The 24,509-nt window shown below is 45.1% G+C and overlaps 1 protein-coding gene across 4 annotated transcripts in view; it reads right to left on the minus strand.

Annotated features, from left to right (window-relative positions):
• The window catches only part of ARHGEF12 (Rho guanine nucleotide exchange factor 12), a 189,423-nt gene that overhangs the window by 48,072 nt on the left and 116,842 nt on the right, over positions 1-24,509 (minus strand). For all 4 annotated transcript variants that reach the window (XM_077250483.1, XM_077250482.1, XM_077250485.1 and 1 more), the window contains 8 exons: positions 23,355-23,390; positions 21,380-21,534; positions 18,170-18,316; positions 17,463-17,548; positions 17,257-17,382; positions 6,308-6,422; positions 3,888-3,988; positions 2,025-2,102 (listed from right to left, as the gene is read on the minus strand). In XM_077250483.1, the coding sequence (XP_077106598.1) occupies positions 2,025-2,102; positions 3,888-3,988; positions 6,308-6,422; positions 17,257-17,382; positions 17,463-17,548; positions 18,170-18,316; positions 21,380-21,534; positions 23,355-23,390 (844 nt within the window). The remainder of the gene's footprint in view (positions 1-2,024; positions 2,103-3,887; positions 3,989-6,307; positions 6,423-17,256; positions 17,383-17,462; positions 17,549-18,169; positions 18,317-21,379; positions 21,535-23,354; positions 23,391-24,509) is intronic.

The following is a 24,509-nucleotide window of genomic DNA, read 5'->3' on the forward strand; positions in this document are numbered from 1 at the left end:
CAGCAGCGTTATTTACCTTCCCGGAAATCTAGTCGGGCAATAAGTGACTTGGTAAAAACATCGTTACTATAAATTTCATCTTCTGAACTGCTCTGCTGGAAACGGCAAACATGAATTTAGAAATGTAAGATTTCATTATCTGTCACAGACCTTGTACTATAGTACACACCGCGGAACCATTACTCGCACATCATTATGAATACGGCTCCCTGCAATGAATATTAAGATTGCTAACGAGCATTAATGAAGCAGATGTTTGCATATTTGTTGTAGAAAATGCAATTAATCATCTCTACATGACTACGTAACTAACAAACTACTTGAATATCCCACCATTCACTGGGCACGTAGCGTGCTTCATAGGTACAGTACCTTGAAGAGGACCTATCACGAGGTCAGAAATAAACAATTTTGCTCTTATTTTATTCCTGCTCTTCTACAGAGTATTCCGTTTTTTCTTTTTTTTAAATCCACCATTCGGTTCCAGAGACAAGGGACTTTTAATTTTGTGCCGATTTTAAGTCTTTACTAAGGGGGCGTGGCTTACAGGGTGACAACGCAGCGCTGCCTACAGACACACCCCTAGAGCATTTGGTGAGCCACGCCCCCCAGTAGCGACAAAAATTAGCACTAAATTAATTGTCCCGTATCTCTGGAACAGTATGGTGGATTTTAAAAAAGAAAAAAGCGGAATACTCAGGTGAGCAGCAAGAATAGAATAGTAGCAAAAACTGGCCACTTTTGACTTGGTGACAGGTTCTCCTTAAAAGCAATGCCCAGAAGATAGTGTCTCATGAAGGCTCGTAAATGAAACCACTAGATAATACTTGTGCCACAGTACAAGTCGCTGCAGTGTGCATCAGGACTTTCATGTTTGAAGACTTTGCTATCTTGTATGGTTAGGACCACAGTGAGTACTTTTGTGGCATGACCACATGGTCTTCAGTAGCAAAATCTTCGCTAAGTTATGTGGCTTTCCCAGTGGAAATTGAGAAATTACTGCATCTCTGTTGTATATCCGACCAGTTTGCACACACAGTCTGGAGCAGGACAACAGTGGGGCCATCCTCAGCAACCAATCACATCCATTTTATTTTCAAACTAGAATGAGTTTAGTTGCTATGGTGATCTGCCACATTCCGTCCGCATTCACTTTTAGAGTGCTAATATATTTCAAGCAATGTGAATGTCACCCTATGCTGGACTGCAGTTTATTCTGGTAAGAACGTGACTTTCTGTAGACAACGGCACAGCCTCATAAATCTTCTATAAAAAAAAAAGTTTCACACAACATACAAGAACATCGCACCACAAACACACTGCTATAAATGGGGCTGCCTGCAGTGAATATTAAGAGGCCTCAATCATTGAAGCAGATGGCTGCATATTTATCTGCGAAAATGCAATTAATCTTCTCTCCATTGCTAGATTTCTGAAAGTCGGAATAATCCAGGACAGGGGATAATTAGCATATCACATTCCCAATCCTTTCCCAGAAGTATTCGGCATAGATGGGATGCAGAATGAGGGGACTGAGAATCTGTCAGTGTACTGCGAAGTCTGTAACTCACCTATTTCTCACCTCCTTATGACCACACACTACATTAAAGAACAAGTTGGGACAAAATCTTTAATGAAACTCAATTGCAAATATGACTTTTAGTCCCAAATACATTTACAAAAAAAAAGTGTCCCAAAAAGTGGACAACAGCCATAAAAGAATTGCTATTTAAAGTAATTACTATGGTAACAATCTAAAGCTACTCCGTCATGTATAACCAAGGCTAAGAGGAAGGCGCATTCTTACATACGGCCCGTGTGCTCACCGAGCCCCATATGCCGACATCCCGTGCCCACAGCCATCAGTCCAGAGACTGATCACTTTGAGTACAATGGGCAGGAGCAGCGGTACTGCCATAGTCGAGTCACAGGCGGTATACACAAAGGGAATGCGATGCCGCAGGTATAAGAGGTGGGAATGGAGACATTACTCAATAATCAGTATAACATTGGCAGTGGCTTACCCGTAACTCATCAATCATCGGATACTCCCCCGGCTTTAGGTAGGACAGGTCAAGTCTTCGCTGGTAGTCTTCAAGTCTCTGGAATCAGATACAAATACTTAATAGCGGGTTCACAGGACACGGCCTCCGACTACGAGAAGTTCCTAATAAATAGCTTTATATGAACTCATTTTGTGTGATGGTTTTGGTCATTAATTAACAGAATGGCACCCACTACCTCTTCACAGAAAGAGGGAGGCTTCACAGTTAACAGTCTTAAAGGGGTTGTCCAGGCTTGGGACAAAAGTCTGCAGGCACTATAAATTAGAATGCATGCACATGATTTGCACACTTGGGGACACACGCTGACTACATGTGTCCCAGAGAAGCCGAACGCGCCTAGTGGGTACATGGCTACCCTCTCCTACCAGCAATATCTGATAATCATGAGCATGAGCACTGCACGCTGAGACACACACCCTGACTGCAGACATTGGTCCCAAGCCTGGACACAACCCCTTTACACCAGGAACGGACAGGGAAATCATTAACCCTTCCGCGATCATCCGCACTATCAGCGATCACAAGCCCTAGGAGCAGCCTATCTGTTCTGCTCCGACCGGTTCCTTCACCCCTTCCCAGCACGGCCCATTTCTGTTTTTTCACCAGTTCTTCCATGAGCAATAACTTTTTTAAATTTTTTAATCCACATGATGTATGGGGACAGGATTCTTTACAGGATATCACTTATTTTACCATACAGGGTCCTGGCAAACAAAAAAAAAAAATCTAAGTGCAGTGGAATTGCGAGGGAAAAAAAATGCAAATCTGACATTTTTTGGGGGAATTGTTTTTATAGTGTACATTGTGTAGTAAGTGACCAAGCAATAAGACTGTCATTGGTACGATTATGGGGATACCAAATTTATCCAATTTTTTTTGGTGCAAAAAAAACCAAACTTGTAAAACAATATTTTTGAGGCGTCACCATTTTCAGAGACTCATAACGTTTTCATTTTTTGGTCCATGGAGCGGTGTGAGTTCTTTTTTGAGGGTCGACAATTTCTTTTGCTGAACCCATTTTGTACTAGATATCACATTTTGATCAAGTTCATTAATTATTTTTATATTTTGATACATTAGCCTTTTCTAGACTATACCAAAAATTGGCATATTTTTCATTATCTTTAATGGGGGGAAAAGGATAGTAATTTGAAGTGTTTTTTTTTTTAAACTTTTCACTACATTTCTTATTAGTCCCCTTAGGGGGATTTGAACCTGTGATCATCTGATCGCTTATACTATACCCAGCAATGCCACAGTAATGCTGCATGTAGGGAAAAGTCATGGTCTCCTTTGAAGTCTGGCCACATGCCGAGTTTCAAGGGAGCTCCATGATGACAGACATGGAGGTCTAACAGACCCCTGGCTGCCATAGCGATCCATAGACTCCCCACGATCACGTCAATGGGGCGCATTGAATGACACTTAAGCTCCACTATGTGGCATTTAATGGCTGTGACACAGGCAGGGTCTGCCTCTATCTTCCAGGTATACGGTGGACTGTCCCCAAGAGCTGGCTCTATGCACGCGTTACTGACTTGCGCCGTATATGTACGTCAGATGTCAGTAAGGTTTTAAACCCATGTTCGTATCTGCGCTGTTCCAAATTAAATTGTTTAAGGAAAAAATAGATCTGTCACAGAGTTTCACTTTCCTCTCATAATGAAGACAAAGCAGCAGGTGTCCGTGGGGGCGGCAGCGCAATAGTAACACCACAACGTTACGGCTTTTATTATAGGTTCATAGTGATTCCAAACTAAAGAAACCATCGTGTGCCATCAAAGAACAGTGCTGGCCCTTCATGGTCGGTTCCCAGCTCACCTGCTTGTTCTCCGCTTCTCGGACAGCCTGGTTGACATGATTCAGTATCCGCCGGCAATGGTCCGCAGCGTTCTTTACCTTCAGCTTCTCTTCTGGTTGGTCTAGTGAACACAACGGAAACGTAAATCAACCAGCTGGAGCCAAGGTCCACCAGACCACACATGAAGCAGGGCTTTCTGCCCAACACCGGGGCCACATTGTAGTGGTTATGGGAAAAGCTCCAAAGAGGAGGACGTCGTTAAAAGGTTTCCAGAATGGACCAAACGTTGACACACTTGTAACTACTCACAAATAGCTAACAAGGCTTGTACTAAAGGGAATGTGTCATCAGAAAATTACCTACTGTTTAACAGATAATTAGAGGCAGATAAGCCATGAATCGGAGCTGGGCTGCAAGATTATAGGAGGTACATGTCCCCAGAAACACTGCTATGTTACCGAGAAAACAGTCTGAAAAGCAAGCCGGGCCAGATTGGCCCATCAAGGCCCCCGACTATCAGGTTTCTGAACAGAGTCCTCAGACAGTTCTTCAAACTGTGTTCTCTGAAACACCGCAGCACTCCAGATTAAGGCTTTATTCACACACGGATTTCTGATTAATACTTCTATGCCAAAACCAGGAGAGTCTCCAAAACAGAACAGCGAGGGATCTTTCAATCATATATTTTTCTGGTTTCGGCGTACAAACACTGATGCACAATACTGACCACATACAGATGTGTGAATAAGCCCTAACCCATACTGGCTGCTACTTTGTAGCCTGGCTCATTCGTGATGCACATTTTTCAGGCAGCGTCTATTGACAGGTTCCTTTTAAATCAGAATTTTATGTTAAAGGTATTTAAAATAAACATCTTGCAACTTTCACGCTCTGGCCTAATATTAGACTCACGCTTCGAGTTCTTTCAGGAAAACACAATGAACATGAGCAGCAATAGACTGACCGATGCTGCGGCAGTAACATCACCTCTTGTGGATCCTGCGTTATCTACTGTACACAGAGCTGTTACCTTTCATTGTACTTTTGTCTGTGACGATAATTAGGCTGCTGAAAAGTCCTCTTTACAGAACAGTAAGTGTGACCCTAAAATTAAATTTAGTGGCCAGGATGACAACTCAGGATTTCTAATATTTTTGGGGTTTTTAACTACAGATCGTAGAACATAAAATAATTATAGTATTTTTTTTTATTATTATATATATTCTACTGGTCGCATAAGAGGACACTGTGGTCAGAGTCTCTGGAGTGCACCAATAAGCTGTCACATCACACGTTGGATAATATAGAATTGCGCTGAACAAGGCAAAATTACGCATCTTATCAGAAAATATATAAGCATTTCATTTTGTGATTTGGAAAATGATTCAAGACCCTTTTTTCTCCCACACAAAACACTGGTATGTTCAAGACAGACACAAATACATCCATATATAACTGTAGCAGTAAAGCATCTGCTGTGCAATGCCCACTGTATTTGCAATACTGAACACCAGGTAATTAAAGGGAACCTGTCAGGAGTGTCCAGCCTCCAAAGAAGTCTATACGGGCATGCAGGTCATAGGAAGCTGAATACAATGATACCTGATGTCTTATTCCAGAGAAATCCACATTTTCTTATATATAAATGAGCTGTTAAGACCCATAGGCCGGACACGGACATAGATCTCCCTGAGTATCTGCCTCCAGAGCCTTTTATAATTAGAAGGCAGAGTTACCAGTATGAGACATGTAACTAACACATTACAGTAGAACTGAACTTTGTCTCATAACAAACATGTTTGCAGCTGGAGCTCTCACATCTCTGCTGTATCACAAAACGGACTACCTGCGAAATGGAAGCTGAAGCACAAAGAGGACAGATGCGTCAGGTATAAATCACACAGAACTCTGCAGTGAGACCCGGAGAGCAGACTGTCAGTCATTACATGTCTCACACTGGTAACTCTCCCTTTCATTTAAAACAAGCTCTGGAGGCAGATTCTCGGGGAGATCTATGTCCGGCCCATAGATCTTAACAGCTCATTTACATATAAGAAAAATGTGGATTTCTCTGGAATAAGACATCAAATCGCAGACATCATTTTATTCAGCTTCCTATGACCTGCCTGCCCGTACAGACGGCTTAGGAGGGTTGATCCTACTGACAGGTTCCCTTTAACATAGGCAGAAAAGATTTGTGAGATTCTGTTTCCTACCTTATCCTGGCTTCTATTTGGTTAGTAATAACATTCATTCATCCCTAGCTTGGACTATGCGGTTAGCTAACTAGTATATAACCAATAATGTTTTGTCACATGAATACTGGAGACCTTTACAGCAGTGAGTTTAACAGACGGAAACCAGCCTCATCCCGGTAATTCATTTCCACTCCAGGTAAAAAGCTCCCAAATATAGTGGGAGTCCATCAGGGCCCGCTGACCTGAGTACTTGGCGATGTTGTCCAGCAGTAGCGGGTATTTGGTCAACCTCTGCATCTCCGTTGGAATAATGTCCTTCAGCTGCAAGCGTCTGCACAGTGGATTACTCTCAGCATCCTGCAGGATACATCCATCATTGTTAACAAGACTTATTACATGCACCAGCAGTTTACCATCAAGTACTTCACTTCATTACAAATTACATGAGAACAGCTCCACGCTATGCCTAGCACATTACCCAGCGCGAGAGAGGCCAAACGCTCCGATCACAACCCCAGATCTGTCTCTATGGTTAATGTTCCCACAGTTATGTCTAGAGTCCATTGAATGCCCGTTCATGTGTGATCATTAAGTAATGTCAGTGGAGGGGATGGCACATCTCAGGCCCCAGCGCCTTCCATGGGGTGACACTTCTATACGGCACCACTGCTGACATTGAATGCAAGAAAAAAAAGTGACAATCTACTTCTATTCCACCGATAGCATCCTAGCAGGAGTTTCAATTAAAACATGATATGTGATGGGAGAGAGGGGCACGGCAGGAAGTAATGCAATGGCTAAAGGCCCCGTCACACATAGCGATTTACCAACGATCACGACCAGCGATATGACCTGGCCGTGATAGTTGGTAAGTCGTTGTGTGGTCGCTGGGGAGCTGTCACACCGACCGCTCTCCAGCGACCAACGATCAGGGGAACAACTTCGGCATCGTTGAAACTGTCTTCAACGATGCCGAAGTCCCCCTGCAGCACCCGATGTTTACCCTGGTTACCAAAAAAAACAAACAGTACATACTTACCATCTGATGTCCGTCAGGTCCCTTGCCGTCTGCTTCCTGCTCTGACTGAGTGCCGCCGTACAGTGAGAGCAGAGCGCAGCGGTGACGTCACTGCTGTGCTGTGCTCTCACTGTACGGCGGCAGTCAGTCAGAGCAGGAAGCAGACGGCAAGGGACCTGACGGACATCAGATGGTGAGTATGTACTGTTTTTTTTTTTTTTTACATTTACGCTGGTAACCAGGGTAAACATCGGGTTACTAAGCGCGGCCCTGCGCTTAGTAACCCGATGTTTACCCTGGTTACCAGTGAAGACATCGCTGGATCGGTGTCACACACACCGATTCAGCGATGTCAGCGGGACCTCAACGACCAAAAAAAGGTCCAGGCCATTCCGACACGACCAGCGATCTCGCAGCAGGGGCCGGGTCGCTGGTACGTGTCACACATAGCGAGATCGCTACTGAGGTCGCTGTTGCGTCACAAAACTTGTGACTCAGCAGCGATCTCGCTAGCGATCTCGCTATGTGTGACGGGGCCTTTATAGTTCCTAACAGATGGTTCTCTGCCAATCAGCAGGCAATAAGGTCGCAGTACGCAGACCCCCACAGGTAAACATCAACCTTAGAGGGGCTCCGCTGAAGATAACTTATCACCTATCCACCAGATAGCTGGCAACTTGCTGATTGGTGGGGTCTGCCGCTGGGACGCACCAACTTCTACCCCCATTAGAAAGGAGCGGCAGTGCACATGTGCGGCATGAGCAAATTATTCCCTATGGGGGGCTGCTGAGCGCTGCGCTCTGCTTTCTCCTGCAGCCCCATAGAGAATCAATGGAGCAGTGATCAGGCCCCCAACCTACTGCTCCATTTTGTAACATGTATGAAAGTTTCCAATCTGGGATAAATTCCCCATACTGACCAGTAGGGAAAGCTCCAGCGGTGGGACACCCATCAATCAGCAGGTTACCCCCTATCTCTCCTCTGTAAAGCGGATTTATACAGCCATTCTGACAGAAATTTTCAAAGTACGTAGGCCAGCTTCTTCAGGCGCAATATCCAATTAATAATGTAGGCAGTTAGCACTGTAAAATTTGGTGACACATTCACTTGAAGTGGCAAGTGACAAGTAAATAGACAGAATAAAGATCACCTGTTAGATAGTAATGTGGTTTTCTGTGCCTGTTCTACGTCAGACGCCATAGCACTGCGTATTCCTGATGCCTCCCCAATAGAGCTGTGTACAGTATTGGTATACGGGACTGACATCCGGAGGGTTCTGATCTTGGCTTGAGATTAGCTTTCATTCTTCAGCTCTACATGTGCGGCTTTTACATGTATCGGCCCCATACACAGTAATGTCGGCCTAACCTGCCTATTTTGGCAAGACTAGCCGCCTCTACCCTAAAGATGACGTCCGGATAGATATCAGTCAACTTTACATTTTCCGGTTTCGAACATGGGCTGCGGTCCTGCGATCAGACCCCACAGAACAACATTTTGATGGTCATCCTCACAGAAAGGACGATATCGGTAAAGTGCTATGCAATATGTTGGTATAACATAAGCATACTACATTAAATACCTGACTGTACGGATGTAAGCGGCATGGTTGGCGGAGCGCGCATGTGTATGGGCAGGGGTCTCGGGAAGATGTTACCGGCCAAGTAAGCACGTGGCTAATAACCTTCAACTAATAAATGGGCAAATGAACCATCTTACCGTCTAACAGCCAGAAATAGAGCAGAGCACTAATGGGGGCGAGAACAGAACGGCAGCATTTGGGTAGAGAGCCCCATGGCTACACGAGCACCGTGCTCCACCTGTCCATACTGCAGGGACGCTCAGCTGGAAACTTCCCTAAAGAAACTGACAAATGCCGATTCTTCTATATAAGACACTGTGGCTGCCACGGGGGGTCACTACATAACACAACTAGCCGAGACCATTAGATGCTCTACAATCGGTGACCCTCTGCTGATGGCTGCCACAAGATATTGCAGCAGTGCCGGTGATTGGTTTTATATACGCTGCTCCTGGGTCATTGCTCTTTATTCGGATGGCAGCTGGAGGACATGGCCGTGGCTATTCCCTTTATATCAGTCCGTACATCAGACACTATACACCACCACTAGGACGGCCGCAGTACTGGGCTGTAGGGAACTGTGAAACTATTACACCAGCGTTCATCTACAGAGGATTTCTCTACCTTCACACCTTATTGATGCTGCATTTTTGGATTTTGTTTTTTCCTCCCACCATAATCCTTTCTTTTCCATTCCCACAGTGCTTGTTTTATGCAGGACAAGTTATGTTGTAAATGACACCATGTCCTAGTTCTATATACTGTACTAAAATAACATGGAAATAAAACCGACCATGAAACTCTGCAATTGTTCCTCAGGATTAGTTTTTACAGCATTCACATGCCATTAACTTCGTAGTAAACTTAACGGTGTCAAACTCACCCAGCAAACGTAGTGGCGGACCACATAGCACCCTGCGATGACGCTTCAGAATGTGACTGCAAAGTAAGCAGCTGCAGGAGTGCGGAGGCAGCTGTCAGACACAGCCAGACTCCCCTGCCTTACTGATCTCTGTATACGCAGAACTGCACAATCACTGCGTAATCCGGACAGGAAGTGCAGCTGCAGGAGTGCGGAGGCGGCTGTCACACACAGCCAGACTTCTCTGCCTTACTGATCTCTGTATACGCAGCACTGCACAATCACTGCGTAATCCGGATAGGAAGTGCAGCTGCAGGAGTGCGGAGGCGGCTGTCACACACAGCCAGACTTCTCTGCCTTACTGATCTCTGTATACGCAGCACTGCACAATCACTGCGTAATCCGGACAGGAAGTGCAGCTGCAGGAGTGCGGAGGCGGCTGTCACACACAGCCAGACTCCTCTGCCTTACTGATCTCTGTATACGCAGCACTGTACAATCACTGCGTAGGGAGTGCAGCCGGCGCTTCCTCCTTCAGACCCAGGCAACAGGAGAGGAGCTGTTGAGCCCTAACAAATATCTGTGCAATGTGGCCAACACGTTGAATTTGCAATGTAACATGGGCTAATATGCTAGCCTGTGTGAAATACACTGAAAAAAAATCCCGCAGCCAGTCAGTCCAATTTGGTTTCTTGCTCCACCCCTCCAAAACACAGGAGTGATATATATATATATATATATATATATATATATATATATATATATATAAATAATTGGAACACAATATAAAATGTGTTTCAGTGGTCTTTTTAGGTCGTAAATAGAAATGAAAAAAAAAAATGAAAGAAAGCTTGTGTGTGTATACACACACACACACACACACACACACACCATACATACAGACACACTTAACACAATGGAACTACAAGTCAACCACACATCTGAAATCAACCTGTCCAGTTTTGAAGCAACACCTATTATGAATCAATTTCTCCTGCTGTTGTGCAAATGGAACAGACAACAGGTAGATAGGAAATTTGCAAGACACCCCATAAAGGAGTGGTGGTTTGGTCATTTTGTCATTGCTCTCACCCCTATCGGTACTGTACAGTAGGATGACGCAGTGTCTACAACCCAGAAGTTGCTCAGGTAGTGCAGCTCATCCAGGATGGCACATCAATGCGAGCTGTGGCAGGGAGGTTTGCTGTGTCTGTCTGCACAATGTCCAGAGCATGGAGCAGATACCAGGAGACAGGCCAGTACACAAGAGACGTGGAATGGGCCGTAGGAGGGCAACAACCCAGCAGCAGGACTGCTACCTCCGCCTTTGTGTAAGGAGGAACAGGAGGTGCAGTGCCAGAGCCCTGCAAAATTACCTCCAACAGGCCACTAACATTTCAAACTGTCAGAAACAGACTCCATGAGGGAGGTGTCCTCGAGGGCTCTACGTCCACAAGTGGGTGTTGTGCCTACAGCCCAACACCGTGCATGGCGATTGGCATTTGCCAGATTTGACATTGGCACCCTGTGCTCTTCATGGATGAGAGCAGGTTCACACTGAGCACATACGAGAGAGCCTGTAGACGCCGTGGAGAATGTTCTGCTGATTGCAACATCCTCGAGCATGACCGGTTTGGCAGTGGGTCAGTAATGGTGGTGGAATCATTTCTTTGGAGGGCTGCACAGCCCTCCATGTGCTCGCCAGAGGTAGCCTGACTGCCATTAGGTACCGAGATGAGATCCTCAGACCATATGCTGGTGCGGTTGGCCCTGGGTTCCTCCTAATGCAGGACAATGCCAGACCTCATGTGGTCAGAGTGTGTCAGCGGTTCCTGCATGATTAAGGCATTGATCCTATAGACTGGCCCGACCTGAATCCAATTGAGCACATCTGGGATATCATGTCTCGTTCCATCCACCAATGCCACGTTGCACCACAGACTGTCCAGGAGTTGACTGGTGCTTTAAACCCTTGAGGCCATGTGCACACGTTCAGTATTTTTCGCTATAAAAACGTGATAAAAACGCAAAAAAAACGCTAACATATGCCTCCTATTATTTACAGTGTATTCCGCATTTTTTGTGCAAATGTTGCATTTTTTTCCGCTAAAAAATCGCATTGCGGAAAAAAAAGCAACATGTTCATTAAAAATGCGGAATTGCGGGGATTCCGCACACCTAGGAGTGCATTGATCTGCTTACTTCCCGCACGGGGCTGTGCACACCATGCGGGAAGTAAGCAGATTATAAGCGGTTGGTACCCAGGGTGGAGGAGAGGAGACTCTCCTCCACGGACGGACTGGGCACCATATAATTGGTCAAAAAAAAAAAGAATTAAAATAAAAAATAGTCATATATTAACCTTCGATGGCCCCCGGAGTGTCCCCGCCTCTCACCGCTGCATGCTGCCGCTTCGGTTCCTATAGATGGTGTGGTTCAGGACCTGCGATGACGTCACTGTCTTGTGATTGGTCGCGAGACCGGTCATGTGACCGCTCACGTGACCGCGACGTCATCGAAGGTCCTGAACCACACCATCTAGGAACGGACGCCGCTGAGGATATCGGCTGTCTGCAGAGGGTGAGTATAACCATTTTTTAATTTTTTTTATTATTTTTAAACATTCTGTCTTTTACTATAGATGCTGCATAAGCAGCATCTATAGTAAAAAGTTGGTCACACTTGTCAAACACTATGTTTGACAAGTGTGACCAACCTGTCAGTCAGTTTTCCAAGCGATGCTACAGATCGCTTGGAAAACTTTAGCATTCTGCAAGCTAATTACGCTTGCAAAATGCTAAAAAAGACGCGAAAAAAAATGCAAAAAAAAAATATGCGGATTTCTTGCAGAAAATTTCCGGTTTTCTTCAGGAAATTTCTGCAAGAAATCTTGACGTGTGCACATACCTTAATAACCACCAATATGTCTCTTTACTGACCTGCAATTTAAGAGACTAGCATCCCCCGACAAGTGACAATCCAGCAGCTGTCAGCAGTACTTTAATAGCTGCATCAGCCATGATCAGTGCTGGTACAGACTATAAGTCATTTATTTTCTTGTACAGTGTATACACACAAAATAAAGGAAACACTAAAATCCCACAACCTAGATATCTCTGAATGAAATATTCCAGCTGTAAATCTTTATTCAATACATAATGAAATGCGTTGAGAACAATAAAACAAAAATGATCAATGTAAATCAAAATTAATATCCCACGAAGGTCTGGATTTGTAATGATACTCAAAATCAAAGTGGAAAATCAAATTACAGGCAGAATCAGCAGGTACAATTGTATTAAAGAATACAATAAGTAATGCAGTCAACCCCCATGGTCTGTACGCACGATCACCACCCAAGACTCCATTGCTGAACAAAAACAATGTTCAAGCGCGTTTCCACTTTGCTCAGCAACATTTAGACAAGCCTGTGAAATACTTGAAGAATATAGTCCAGTCAGATGAGGCCAAAATAAAACTCTTTGGATGCCATAATACACACCATGTTCGGAGGCCAAAAGGCACTGCATATAACCCCCAAAATCATAAACATACATAATCATACATGTATCCTCCTTGCACACGTAGGGCAGGGCCATGTAAACAATTTCTTATGAAAAACTAAAATGGATGGTTATACTAAGGTCACCCGGCTTACACTTCTCCGGTATGGCACTGCCAGGGGCGGCAAGGTCATTACCAGGATAAATACACTCACGTGTATAGAAGATAAGGCTATGTTTATGAATGACTGCACAACGGGTAATTCTAGACTGGATTCCAGCTCATTTGCAGAACATTAAAGAATAAATACAACTAGATGTGATATTTGCTCTAAGGGGCTATGGCAGCGCCAAGCACTGGAAAAATAATGAATAGAAGATGAATGCAAATTCCAAAAATTTCCAAGAAAAGAAACTACTCCTGGTTGTAAGGGTTCGGATGTAACTCAATATACCGGGGATCATAAGAAAGGATAATATCAGTGTCACATTCAATAGAGGCACTGTGTGTTCTACGATCGGCCACTGATGATAAAAGCTTAACAATACTACCCACATTCATGTCAGCTGCCATTAAACGTCATCTATAGAAACATCGGATCAAAGGCTGGGCTCACCACAGGAGATCACTATTCCGCTGTGCATCGATTCTGGAATTAATATTTCAAGGCTTTTTCCCATTATAAAGACTTATGGCCTATTCACAGGACTTGTGATAAGTGTTACATAGCCTGCAGGTCTGACCCCGACCACATGAACAGCGATCTAGTCTTCCCCTAATTGAATGAGGCACAGCTAACGAGCATATATACAGCTTTTTCGACCCCTTGGAAAACCGATATTGTAAATTTTTCTAATTTATGCGGATTAAAGGGATTGCTCAGCAGAAAACCATGGCTGACATCTTCCAAAAACTGAACCAATGTAAATAGAAATGAGCTGCAATACCACACACAGCCTATTGGCAGATGTGGTGCTGTTTTTCGAAGAAAGATGCCATGTTTTTCTAGCAACCCTATAAGAGACTGAAAACCTTTAGCAAGGAAAAATTATTTACATATGCTGGTAGTTATCTTGAGTTAAAAATACACATCAGTACAGATTGTAATCTTCACTCCCACATATATTCTCACACCCCGCCATGACAGCCACTTTTCAGACTTTTCTCACAATGGCGCTTGCCTCCCAGAAACATGCTGGATTTGAGGTTCAGCAAAATGATCTGGTACATAAAGCATGGCAATATTTTGGGGGCGATATCCTCTTTTACAACCATTAGGGAATAGACAGTCGTACAAGTCAGATGAGGATCGCAATGCTCTCCCAACCCGAGCGTGACAACTGCATAGAAATACATGCTGCCACGCTCAGGTCGAGAGATCCCACGGCAAGTCTGAGACATGTGCTGCAATCCTCCTAGTTATACGGCTGTCGCTTCCATTAGTTGTTTCTCTGAAAGCCACTGATGCTGAGATGGGTGAGAATTACCTTTCCCTGCAGAGTCAGCCATCGGTTCTCTTTACTCTATACCGTCGTACACAGCCTGTGTGATTACCCTTCCCCTGCAGGGTCTCCCATGGGTTCTCTTCTCTCTATACCCTCGTACACAGTTGTGTGATTGCCTCTTCTCCTGCAGAGTCTGCCATGGGTTCTCTTCTCTCTATACCCTCACACACAGCCTGTGTGAGGTCCTTTACTCCTGCAAGGTCTGCCATGGGTTCTCTTCTCTCTATACCCTCATACACATTCTGTGTGATTTCCCTTCTCCCGCAGAGTCTGCCATGGGTTCTCTTTACTCTATACCCTCGTACACAGCCTGTGTGATGTCCCTTCCCCTGCAGAGTCTGCCATGGGTTCTCTTCTCTCTATACCCTCGTACACAGCCTGTGTGATGTCCCTTCCCCTGCAGGGTCTGCCATGGGTTCTCTTCTCTCTATACCCTCATACACAGCCTGTGTGATGTCCTTTACTCCTGCAAGGTCTGCCATGGGTTCTATTTACTCTATACCCTCATACATATTCTGTGTGATGTCCTTCACTTCTGCAGGGTCTGCCATGGGTTCTCTTTTCTCTCATACACAGCCTGTGCGATTTCCTTTACCCTGCAGAGTCTGCCATGGGTTTTCTTTTCTCTATACCTTCGTACACAGCCTGTGTGATTTCCTTTACCCTGCAGAGTCTGCCATGGGTTTTCTTTTCTCTATACCTTCGTACACAGCCTGTGTGATTTCTCTTCCCCTGCTGTTATGACCCCAATGGCAGAGGGTCTCAGAAATAATAACTAAGTCTGCAAACACAAAAAACCAGCTCATAGGGCAGTGGTAACTGAGCTGACCATATATCTAATCCTAGCACCACAAATAGCAGCAGCCGGGGAACGTGCCTACGTTGGTTCTAGACGTCTCGCGCCAGCCGGAGAACTAACTAACCCTAGAAGGGAAAAGAAAGACCTTTCTTGCCTCCAGAGAAAAGACCCCAAAAGTTGGATACAAGCCCCCAACAAATAATAACGGTGAGGTAAGAGGAAAAGACAAACGTAAGAATGAACTAGGTATTTAGCAAAGAGAGGCCCACTAGCTAATAGCAGAATATAGTAAGATGACGTATATGGTCAGCAAAAACCCTATCAAAATATCCACGCTGGATATTCAAGAACCCCCGAACCGTCTAACGGCCCGGGGGGAGAACACCAGCCCCCTAGAGCTTCCAGCAAGGTCAGGAATCACATTTAGTACAAGCTGGACAAAAATGAGAGCAAGCAAATAACCAAAAAACAAAGAAGCAGGACTTAGCTTAATTTTGCACGAACCCGGACCAGCAGACAGGAGCAAACAGAAAGGATCTGATTACAACGATGCCAGGCACTGGACTAAGGATCCAGGAAGCTTATATAGCAACTCCCCTGGACTAACGACCCAGGTGGGTGCCAAACTGAGGAAAGACAATCCCAGAGTCATATCACTAGTAACCACAAGAGGGAGCCAAAAAGTCTAATTCACAACACCTGCAGAGTCTGCCATGGGTTCTCTTCTCTCTATACCCTCGTACACAGCCTGTGTGATGTCCCTTCCCCTGCAGGGTCTGCCATGGGTTCTCTTCTCTCTATACCCTCATACACAGCCTGTGTGATGTCCTTTACTCCTGCAAGGTCTGCCATGGGTTCTCTTTTCTCTATACCCTCATACATATTCTGTGTGATGTCCTTCACTCCTGCAGGGTCTGCCATGGGTTCTCTTTTCTCTATACCCTCATACATATTTTGTGTGAGGTCCTTCACTTCTGCTGGGTCTGCCATGGGTTCTCTTTTCTCTATACCCTCAAACAACCTGTGTGATTTCCCTTCCCCTGCAGAGTCTGCAATGGGTTCCCTTTTTCCTATACCCTCAAACAGCCTGTGTGATGTCCTTTACTCCTGCAAGGTCTGCCATGGGTTCTCTTTTCTCTATACCCTCATACACATTCTGTGTGATGTCCTTCACTCCTGCAGGGTCTGCCATGGGTTCTCTTTTCTCTATACCTTCATACACAGCCTGTGTGATTTCCCTTACCCTGCAGATTCTGCCATGGATTCTCTTCTCTCTATACCCTCATACACAGCCTGTGCGATTTCCCTTACCCTGCAGTGTCTGCCATGGGTTCTCTTTTCTCTATACCCTCATAAACAGCCTGTGTGATGTCCTTCACTCCTGCAGGGTCTGCCAAGGGTTCTCTTCTCTCTATACCCTCATCCACATTCTGTGTGATGTCCTTCACTCCTGCAGGGTCTGCCATGGGTTCTCTTTTCTCTCATACACAGCCTGTGTGATTTCTCTTCCCCTGCAGAGTCTGCCATGGGTTCTCTTTTCTCTATACCCTCATACACAGCCTGTTGGATTCTTCAACCTTTTTCATTGTGCATTTCAAAAAATTTACACTTTCACAGAGTTCAACTAGTCTGATCTACCCCTTCTAGATATTTAGATGCTTTCTTTTCTCTTCAAATTTTGACTTAAATCTATTCCCCTCTACAAGGATACAAGGATAAAACTTAATTCTTTAGTAAATTCAGTATACTGCCTATAATGGTGCCTCTGGTCCCAAGTACACTGCACACCATACTGAACCAACACTAATTTAGCACATTCCTATGTTCTATTAAATATCATGAAAGTAAAAAAAGATCATGTGAAACTCAACTTGAAGGAGTCAGCAATTACATAAAGAGAATCCAATAAAATGTCACCTACCTGAACAAACATTAAGAACTTCGAGTCCTTCTTCTGCCGGGACTTTATCATTTCCAAGGCAAAAGGTTGATTGCTACAGAAAGTTGCTACTGCTTGCTTCAGTTTCTCTTCCTCGGGTCCACAAAACTACACAGACAGACATATAACTTAGAAGAAACATGGCTGACTGTAAGGAATCCGCACCGGGCAGAGTTAGGAGAACTTACCCAGCTTAAAACGTCATCACCGATTTGCTTTATTACAGAATTTTCATGGCGTTTTTTGACGGCTTTCATCTGCTCCTTCAGGCCAACTGAATATTAAGGATAAAAGTGTCAATGGACATAGAAACCAACATACAAGTCAGACGCAGCCTTCATTTAGAGACCCTAATAGGTAACAAAGGAAAACAACGCACTCCTGCCGTGTCATCTGCATTGGATAATATAGGTTGGTAACCACTCCTGATGGATCACTGTCACTGTATGGAAACCTCCATACTTTACCAAGAGAGGCTCATAGCAGTACACGGTTCATCGCAGGCATAGTACGTCTACATTCACACTGAGCATGCAGTATGAGTCCAATAACGCTCTTGGTGCATATGTCAAATGTATGCCAACGTACTGATGGCAATGCATGCCTGCACAAGGGCATCCATCAAAGATATACATCACAAAATCGTATAACTCTGGCTGAGAATGCAAAACGCAGGGCAAAAGTATCCTAAAAGGAGATATCCAATACCATCATTTTGTTAGCCTATCCTATGCATAGGCCATCGGCACCCCCACCGATCAGCTGTTCCCGCTGCCAGCTGAATGATCAGATGCCCTACAGTGCCGTCACCTGTACAGTGGCCGATGCCAGGTACTGCACACCCAGCCCTATTCTTATCTTTACAATATATCCCTACGGAATGGCTCTTACTCACCATGAATCTCTAGGATCTCCTCCAAATTGGAAAACACGCTTCGCGTTTCTGCGGGGTTTAGGAGGCCTTCTCGGATCACTCTTTGGTGAAACACTTGGTTGAGAACATTAAGTGTCCGGACATGCGCCCTCTCCGTGTAGAACAGCTCTGAGAGAGAGAAGAGCGAGAGCTGAAACACTCCGAAGAACATCAGCAAGTGTACAAATACAAGGAAAAGTATCTTCCCCCTTTCTCAATGGGAAACGTATAGGGATCTCAGAGCATGAATGCCCCATCACACATTTCATGGTGTGACTGACCATATTTATAAGCAATCTGTCAGTAAGACCACCCCTCAAACCGCATACATGGGCATGCAGACCTTTTACTCATTTCTATAGCACCATCAGTTCCCACAGCTCTTTACAGACATCATCTCTGTCCCCATTGGGGCTCACCATCTAGATGCCCTATCAGTATGTCTTTAAAGTGTGGGAAGAAACCAGAGTACCCGGAGGAAACCCATGCAAAACACTGGGAGAACATACAAACTCCTTGCAGAAGTTGTCCTTGGTTGGATATGAACCCAGGACTCCAGCGCTGCAAGGCTGCAGTGCTAACCAGTGAGCCATCGTGCTGCCCTAGAGATTTAAAAGTAAATGCATAGAAACTTTTATATCTTTTATCTGTTGCAGCATTCCCAAGTAATTAGCGTTTAAATTCATATGCAAATGAGGTGTTAAGTGCTTCTGGGCATGACTTAGCACCTAATAGTCCTCTGCCTCCCCATGTTTCACTGCTCAGCACCAGTTTCTTTAACTTGACTTAAGCTCACTTCTGTGTGATGTCAGGTTCCAGACAAGGAATAATCAGATGGTGAGCTATGAAATCAAGCTTAAGAGGCGGCTGCTGGTGGGCGGGGAAACAATCTTCTGAGCCAGAGACTTTATCACACCCAGAGCACTTAACGGCTCATTTGCATTGGAATTAAAATGCTAATTACTCAAAAATGCAGCAACAGATTAAATAAAGGGGTAGATGGATTTACAGTCCAGAGACCTGCAAATCACTAAATATGGTTTGGGGTGAGGAAAGTCGATCTTATGGACTGTCTCCCTTTAATACATAGCTGCATTTGCCCATAAATGCTTTCCCTGAAATAGCGCACGAACGATGAATGAATGAATTTTTCCCAGTCGCCTCTTTTTTCATGCATGCTGTCGATGTATTGATCTTCTAGCCATAAAATATTCACCAGTTGATCTGCTGTTGAAGTGATGGATTTATAGTCCTTGAGTCACAATGTCCCAGTTCAGCAAAACCTGAGGACAGCATCCGCAAGCTGCAGTCTCCGGAGAGGAGAGCCATTCCTGGCCGCGAGGTGTGTATGCAGCGGCCTGTAAATCACCGTGACGCACCGTCTGCTCCGGGGAGGCGTTATGCAGGATAGTTTTGTAGCTTATTTCATTTTCTGTTCCACGTCCATGCCATAAGCATATAACTGTTTAATGCTGCATAAAGTGCATTTACACATAAAGTAGGACCAATTACTGCAGGTCGAGGCATTATGGCGTGTACACAGTGTGTGCTGGACATTAATGGGGCTCCAACATTCAGAAGATGAGGGATTACACTGTGAAGGGTGGAATGGCCCGAACATTGGTAATAAAGCTGCAGCTTTCAGACATACGGGGGTGTATTAGTACAGTTGAGACCGTGTAAACTTAGACTATACAGGTATGTGTCTTAAAGAGCGCTTGATTTATGTGGTTCATGCAGTTTGGTAAATCTGCCCATTGTAGGAGTCACATTTACCCTCCACATAAGCCGCAACCAAAATCTAGCCCGCTACACAGACGCAGGGCAGCCCCATTTCCACTGTCACAGTATAAAACATCTACAAAGCTGCTGCCATCAAGTAAAAGTGTAAAAACACAAGCACAAAAATATTCTTAAAAAAAAAAAAATCAATAATTTTTTTTTTTATAAATTTACAGGAGTCCAGTATTATTTTGATTTTGGCCTGTCATTCTCATATTTAAAGGCGTCTTCCCTAAATTACAAGTAATCCCTATCTTATCCATAGGGAAGGTGATCATTTGGGGTTGGATAGGTGCCATAGTGGTGGACCCCCAGTGATCCCTGAAGTTTGGAGCTCTGCAGCCTTGTCTTACATGCAGGTGCACATACTTGTCTATCGGATTGCTGGAGAAAGCCAGGGCTGTCATTTGCCACTTCGGGAAGTCCCATTGACAATGAATTGAGCCCAGGCTGACCATACGCACCTTGACTCTAAGATGGGACTGTAAGGACCCGTTCTTTAAAAGGTCCAGATCCCCGATTTTGGGAACAGTGAGGTCCCAGCAGTGGGCACCCCAGCAATCACAAGTTAAAAAAAAAAAAAAAAAAAAAAAAACAACTTTAAAAGACATTGCCCATCACTTGGACAACCTGTTCTCAATTGCTACATTCCCTCTCATAAAATAAAATGTCTGTCCTCCCTTCTGGTGCCTTTCCAGCGATGCCCGCACTGGACTCCCGGGCCCCTGTGACATGGCCGTGAGGTCAAACAGATCAGCTCTCACTTCCGCCCGATGTAATGAAGAGAGTGATTGGCTGCAGGCCCCCGCGGCATTACAACGTTCCGCGAGTTCGGAGAACCGGCACCGGAGAGGAGTATCGGCTGCCTTACTTTACAAGGAGGAATACTGAAACTGAGAAGGGGCAGTCCGAGTAGTGGAGAAAGCAGTATTAAACTTTTATAGTGTGTGGCACCACAAACTTAACACCGCCAGCTCCCAGATAGTAAAACGCTCCCGTCTCCCCCTGTCCAGCCACCCCAATACATCGCACAGCCATTCCCTTTCTGTGCAGCCTCCACCAGCTGTAAAGAACAGCGACTGGCTTTATGAATATACATTTCATATGCTGCAAAAATAGGTTTTACTCAATGCATGGACACCATGAGCCCCTTAGCGCTGGGCCTCCATATGCCCTATTAAGCCCCCGGGGTTCTGAGCTTTCTCACGAGGTCCAGCATGTCCAGTGTGCACAGAGACATGCACAGCTGAGCTGTGCCCACTACTCACATCCACAGCTTCAACACCACTCAACACATTAGGTGACAATTTATAGACAGGCAAAACATCAGGGGTCGCGATAACAAATGTATAACAGCAATTTCCACACACAGGACAACGTAAAGAGTGCATATCCCGGAGACGTCCTTACCATGGATGACCTCCTGCTGTTTGATCTCATGTGCTTTAAGTCCCTGTAAAACATCTCTGCTGACCAGTTGCTGCCAATTGGGAGGATCGACCTCCAGATCTAGATCAAGGTGTTCATCTTCACTCTGAATGTCCCCAATACCCAAGCCGTCCAATCTGAAATGGGGACCACAGCAAAATTAGTTCCTACATAACATTATTGTGTTGCTCAGTAAGAGTTACTCCCAAAATCATAAGTTACTCCCAATTAAATGTGAACATAGAGCGACACAATATGGGGCTCAGGATCCCAAGAATCAGACTCTGCAGAGCCCTGTCTTGAACAGAGCAGTGGTGCACATGCTCCATCTTTACTCCATTCATTCTCTTTGGGACTGCTGGAATTAGCAAGTGAAACTCGCCAATCTCCAGTAGTCTCATATACCATGAATGGAGCTGAGGTTACCCATGTGCACCACCTCTCCATTCAAAGACAAGGGGGCCAGGAATGGAGCTGAGGTTGGGCACGTGCACCACCTCTCCATCCAAGACAGGGGGACAATGAATGGAGCCGAGGTTGGGCACGTGCACCACCTCTCCATCCAAAGACAGGGGGACAATGAATGGAGCCGAGGTTGGGCATGTGCACCACCTCTCCATCCAAAGACAGGGGGACAATGAATGGAGCCGAGGTTGGGCATGTGCACCACTTCTCCATCCAAGACGGGAACAATGAACAGAGCTGAGGTTACGCATATGCACCACCTCCCCATCCAAAACGGGGGGGGGGGGGGGGCAATGAATGGAGCTGAGGCTACACATGTGCACCACCTCTCCATCGAAGACAGGGGGACAAATCAATGGAGCAGAGGTGGAGCATGTGCACCACCTCTCCATCCAAGACGAGGGACAATCAATGGAGCAGAGGTGGAGCAAGTGCACCACCTCTCCATCCAAGACGAGGGACAATCAATGGAGCAGAGGTGGAGCATGTGCACCACTTCTCCATCCAAGACGGGGGAAAAAAAATAAATGGAGTATGTGCACCACCTCCCATCCAAGACGGGGCTCTGCAGAACTGTCCTCAGGATCGCTTAGGTTCCAATGAGCAGTAAGTGGTTTGGGGATTAGTTGGGATTTTGTTAATAACCCTTTAATATGTTCATGCATAGAAATATATTTTTGGTGTAACTATGTGGTGATATTCACCATAGTTCAGACTAGGGTTGAGCGACCTTTAGTGTCTCTCTCACACTCTCACTCTCACTCTCACACTCTCTCGCTCTCTCTCTCAAGATCTGGGCGCTGGTAGGGGCAGCTGCACCTCCGGCTTGTGTTTGACACAAGAGAGCTTCCTATGGTGGCACATGGCTACTGGTGCAAGTGGAGGAGGCTGGATGAATGCCCATTTCAATAGCCAAGCCAGCCCCCTAACTAGCCATTGTGGCTGTGACACAGAAGGCGACGGGCCTCCCTGACACACATCATTGGTTACAGATGTGGAGCAGCAGGGATCTGCACTAATCTCCTGACATAGGGGAACGTTTATAACACAAGTGGCGGGTGCCTCTGCGTGCTGTGCCAGAAAGGCCAAACCAGTCACATATGGAACCAGATACAGGAAGAGTCCTGTCACTCCAGGACAGGGGGAGGGGAGGAGACACGCGGGACCCTGGTCAGACTAAATCTACAGTGTGGCTCAGTCCTTGGCCGAATATTAAGCCATGTTTAGCATACATTGCTGGGACCATACAGCCAGTGTCTGATACACGCTGTCCCTTGATATATGTCCGATCCACGGGCATCACATCAGCTGTTGGGGTCACTTTAAGTGGACAAATACTAAAAGTTTAATATTTTTACTGTTTAATGATAAGAATAAAAGTCTAAGAAAAAAAAACACCAACTCATTTTACAGGTTATCCCTTTTGTTTTTACAGATCTATTTTGTCAAGTCTATAAAACAAAATTAAGACAAAAAAAAAAAAAAAACTCGCCTTCGTGACAGTTTTGGTGTGCCATGGTCACTGAATCTGGGGAATGTAAACAAAAAATACAATAAATTATCATAAAAATTATTAAATGATATACAAGTTACCCACAGATTGTTATTTTGTCATAATGAAAAAAGAAGCTGCTGTGACATCTTGTAAAGAGAACTTTAAAGGGGTCTTTCCTTACTTTACTGCGGGAGTTAAGAAATATATTGCAATACTCCCCACCAGACCAGGGTGGCTCTCCACGCTGCCCCCACAAGTCTGCTTTCATCAACATTCTGCGGGGGCACCACACAACTGCTGATTGGCTGCAGCCTTCACATTCTGTCCCAGCCAGTTTCTGCTCAGTCAGAATGTGAAGGCTGCAGTCAAGCACTGGTCCAGCAGGCGAGTAAAGTCTATACATTTTTTTTATTACACGGCCCTGGGCCCATTTACAAAAACTTTTGAAAGTGAAGGAGGACCCTTGAAAAGGTAGAGATTCTTCAAGACAAAAAGTACCATAAAGACAACAATCAATATAATGTTATTTGAAAATCATCACCTTGCTAAATGACAAAGGACTCTGTCCCTATTTTCAGCACGGGGACACAAAAAGTGTCTAAGGCCATGTTCCCACATAGAGGAAACACATTGACGCAAATTCATCAAGACTGTTGTACTTAGAGATGAGCCGAACTGTTCGTCAATTTCAAATTCGAGCTGTTTTGGGCGGTGTTCGAGTCGTTCGATGAACCCGAACAATTTGCTTAAAATTCGGCTGTTCGAGTTTCTGTTCGATAACTGTTCATTCACCAAAAGCCTAGCTTGATTTGCACATTAAAACTGTTTATCATTGTTAATAGACTGTTTCAGTGTATAGTGGGCGGGGGGCGGGGGATAGATCTGTGCTGAAATAACGCCGATCACCATTTTTTTTTTCTTTCCCGCATTTACAGAGGGGGCGGTGCAGCCTCTCAGCCTATCAGCAGTGCACACACACAGCAATGTGCATGTGATGCACACAAGCAAGGGCATGTGTCATTGGCTGTGTATGTCACATGTCCTTGCCCTATAAGAACCAGCAATTTGCCCCATCGCCACCATTTCCTCACTGCTGCAGCTTAGTGTTAGACGGCACCGCTGCTGCTGTGGGCGCTATACAGACTAAGAGTG

Source organism: Ranitomeya variabilis, chromosome 4, assembly GCF_051348905.1.
Source record: "Ranitomeya variabilis isolate aRanVar5 chromosome 4, aRanVar5.hap1, whole genome shotgun sequence".
Lineage (NCBI taxonomy): Eukaryota > Metazoa > Chordata > Amphibia > Anura > Dendrobatidae > Ranitomeya > Ranitomeya variabilis.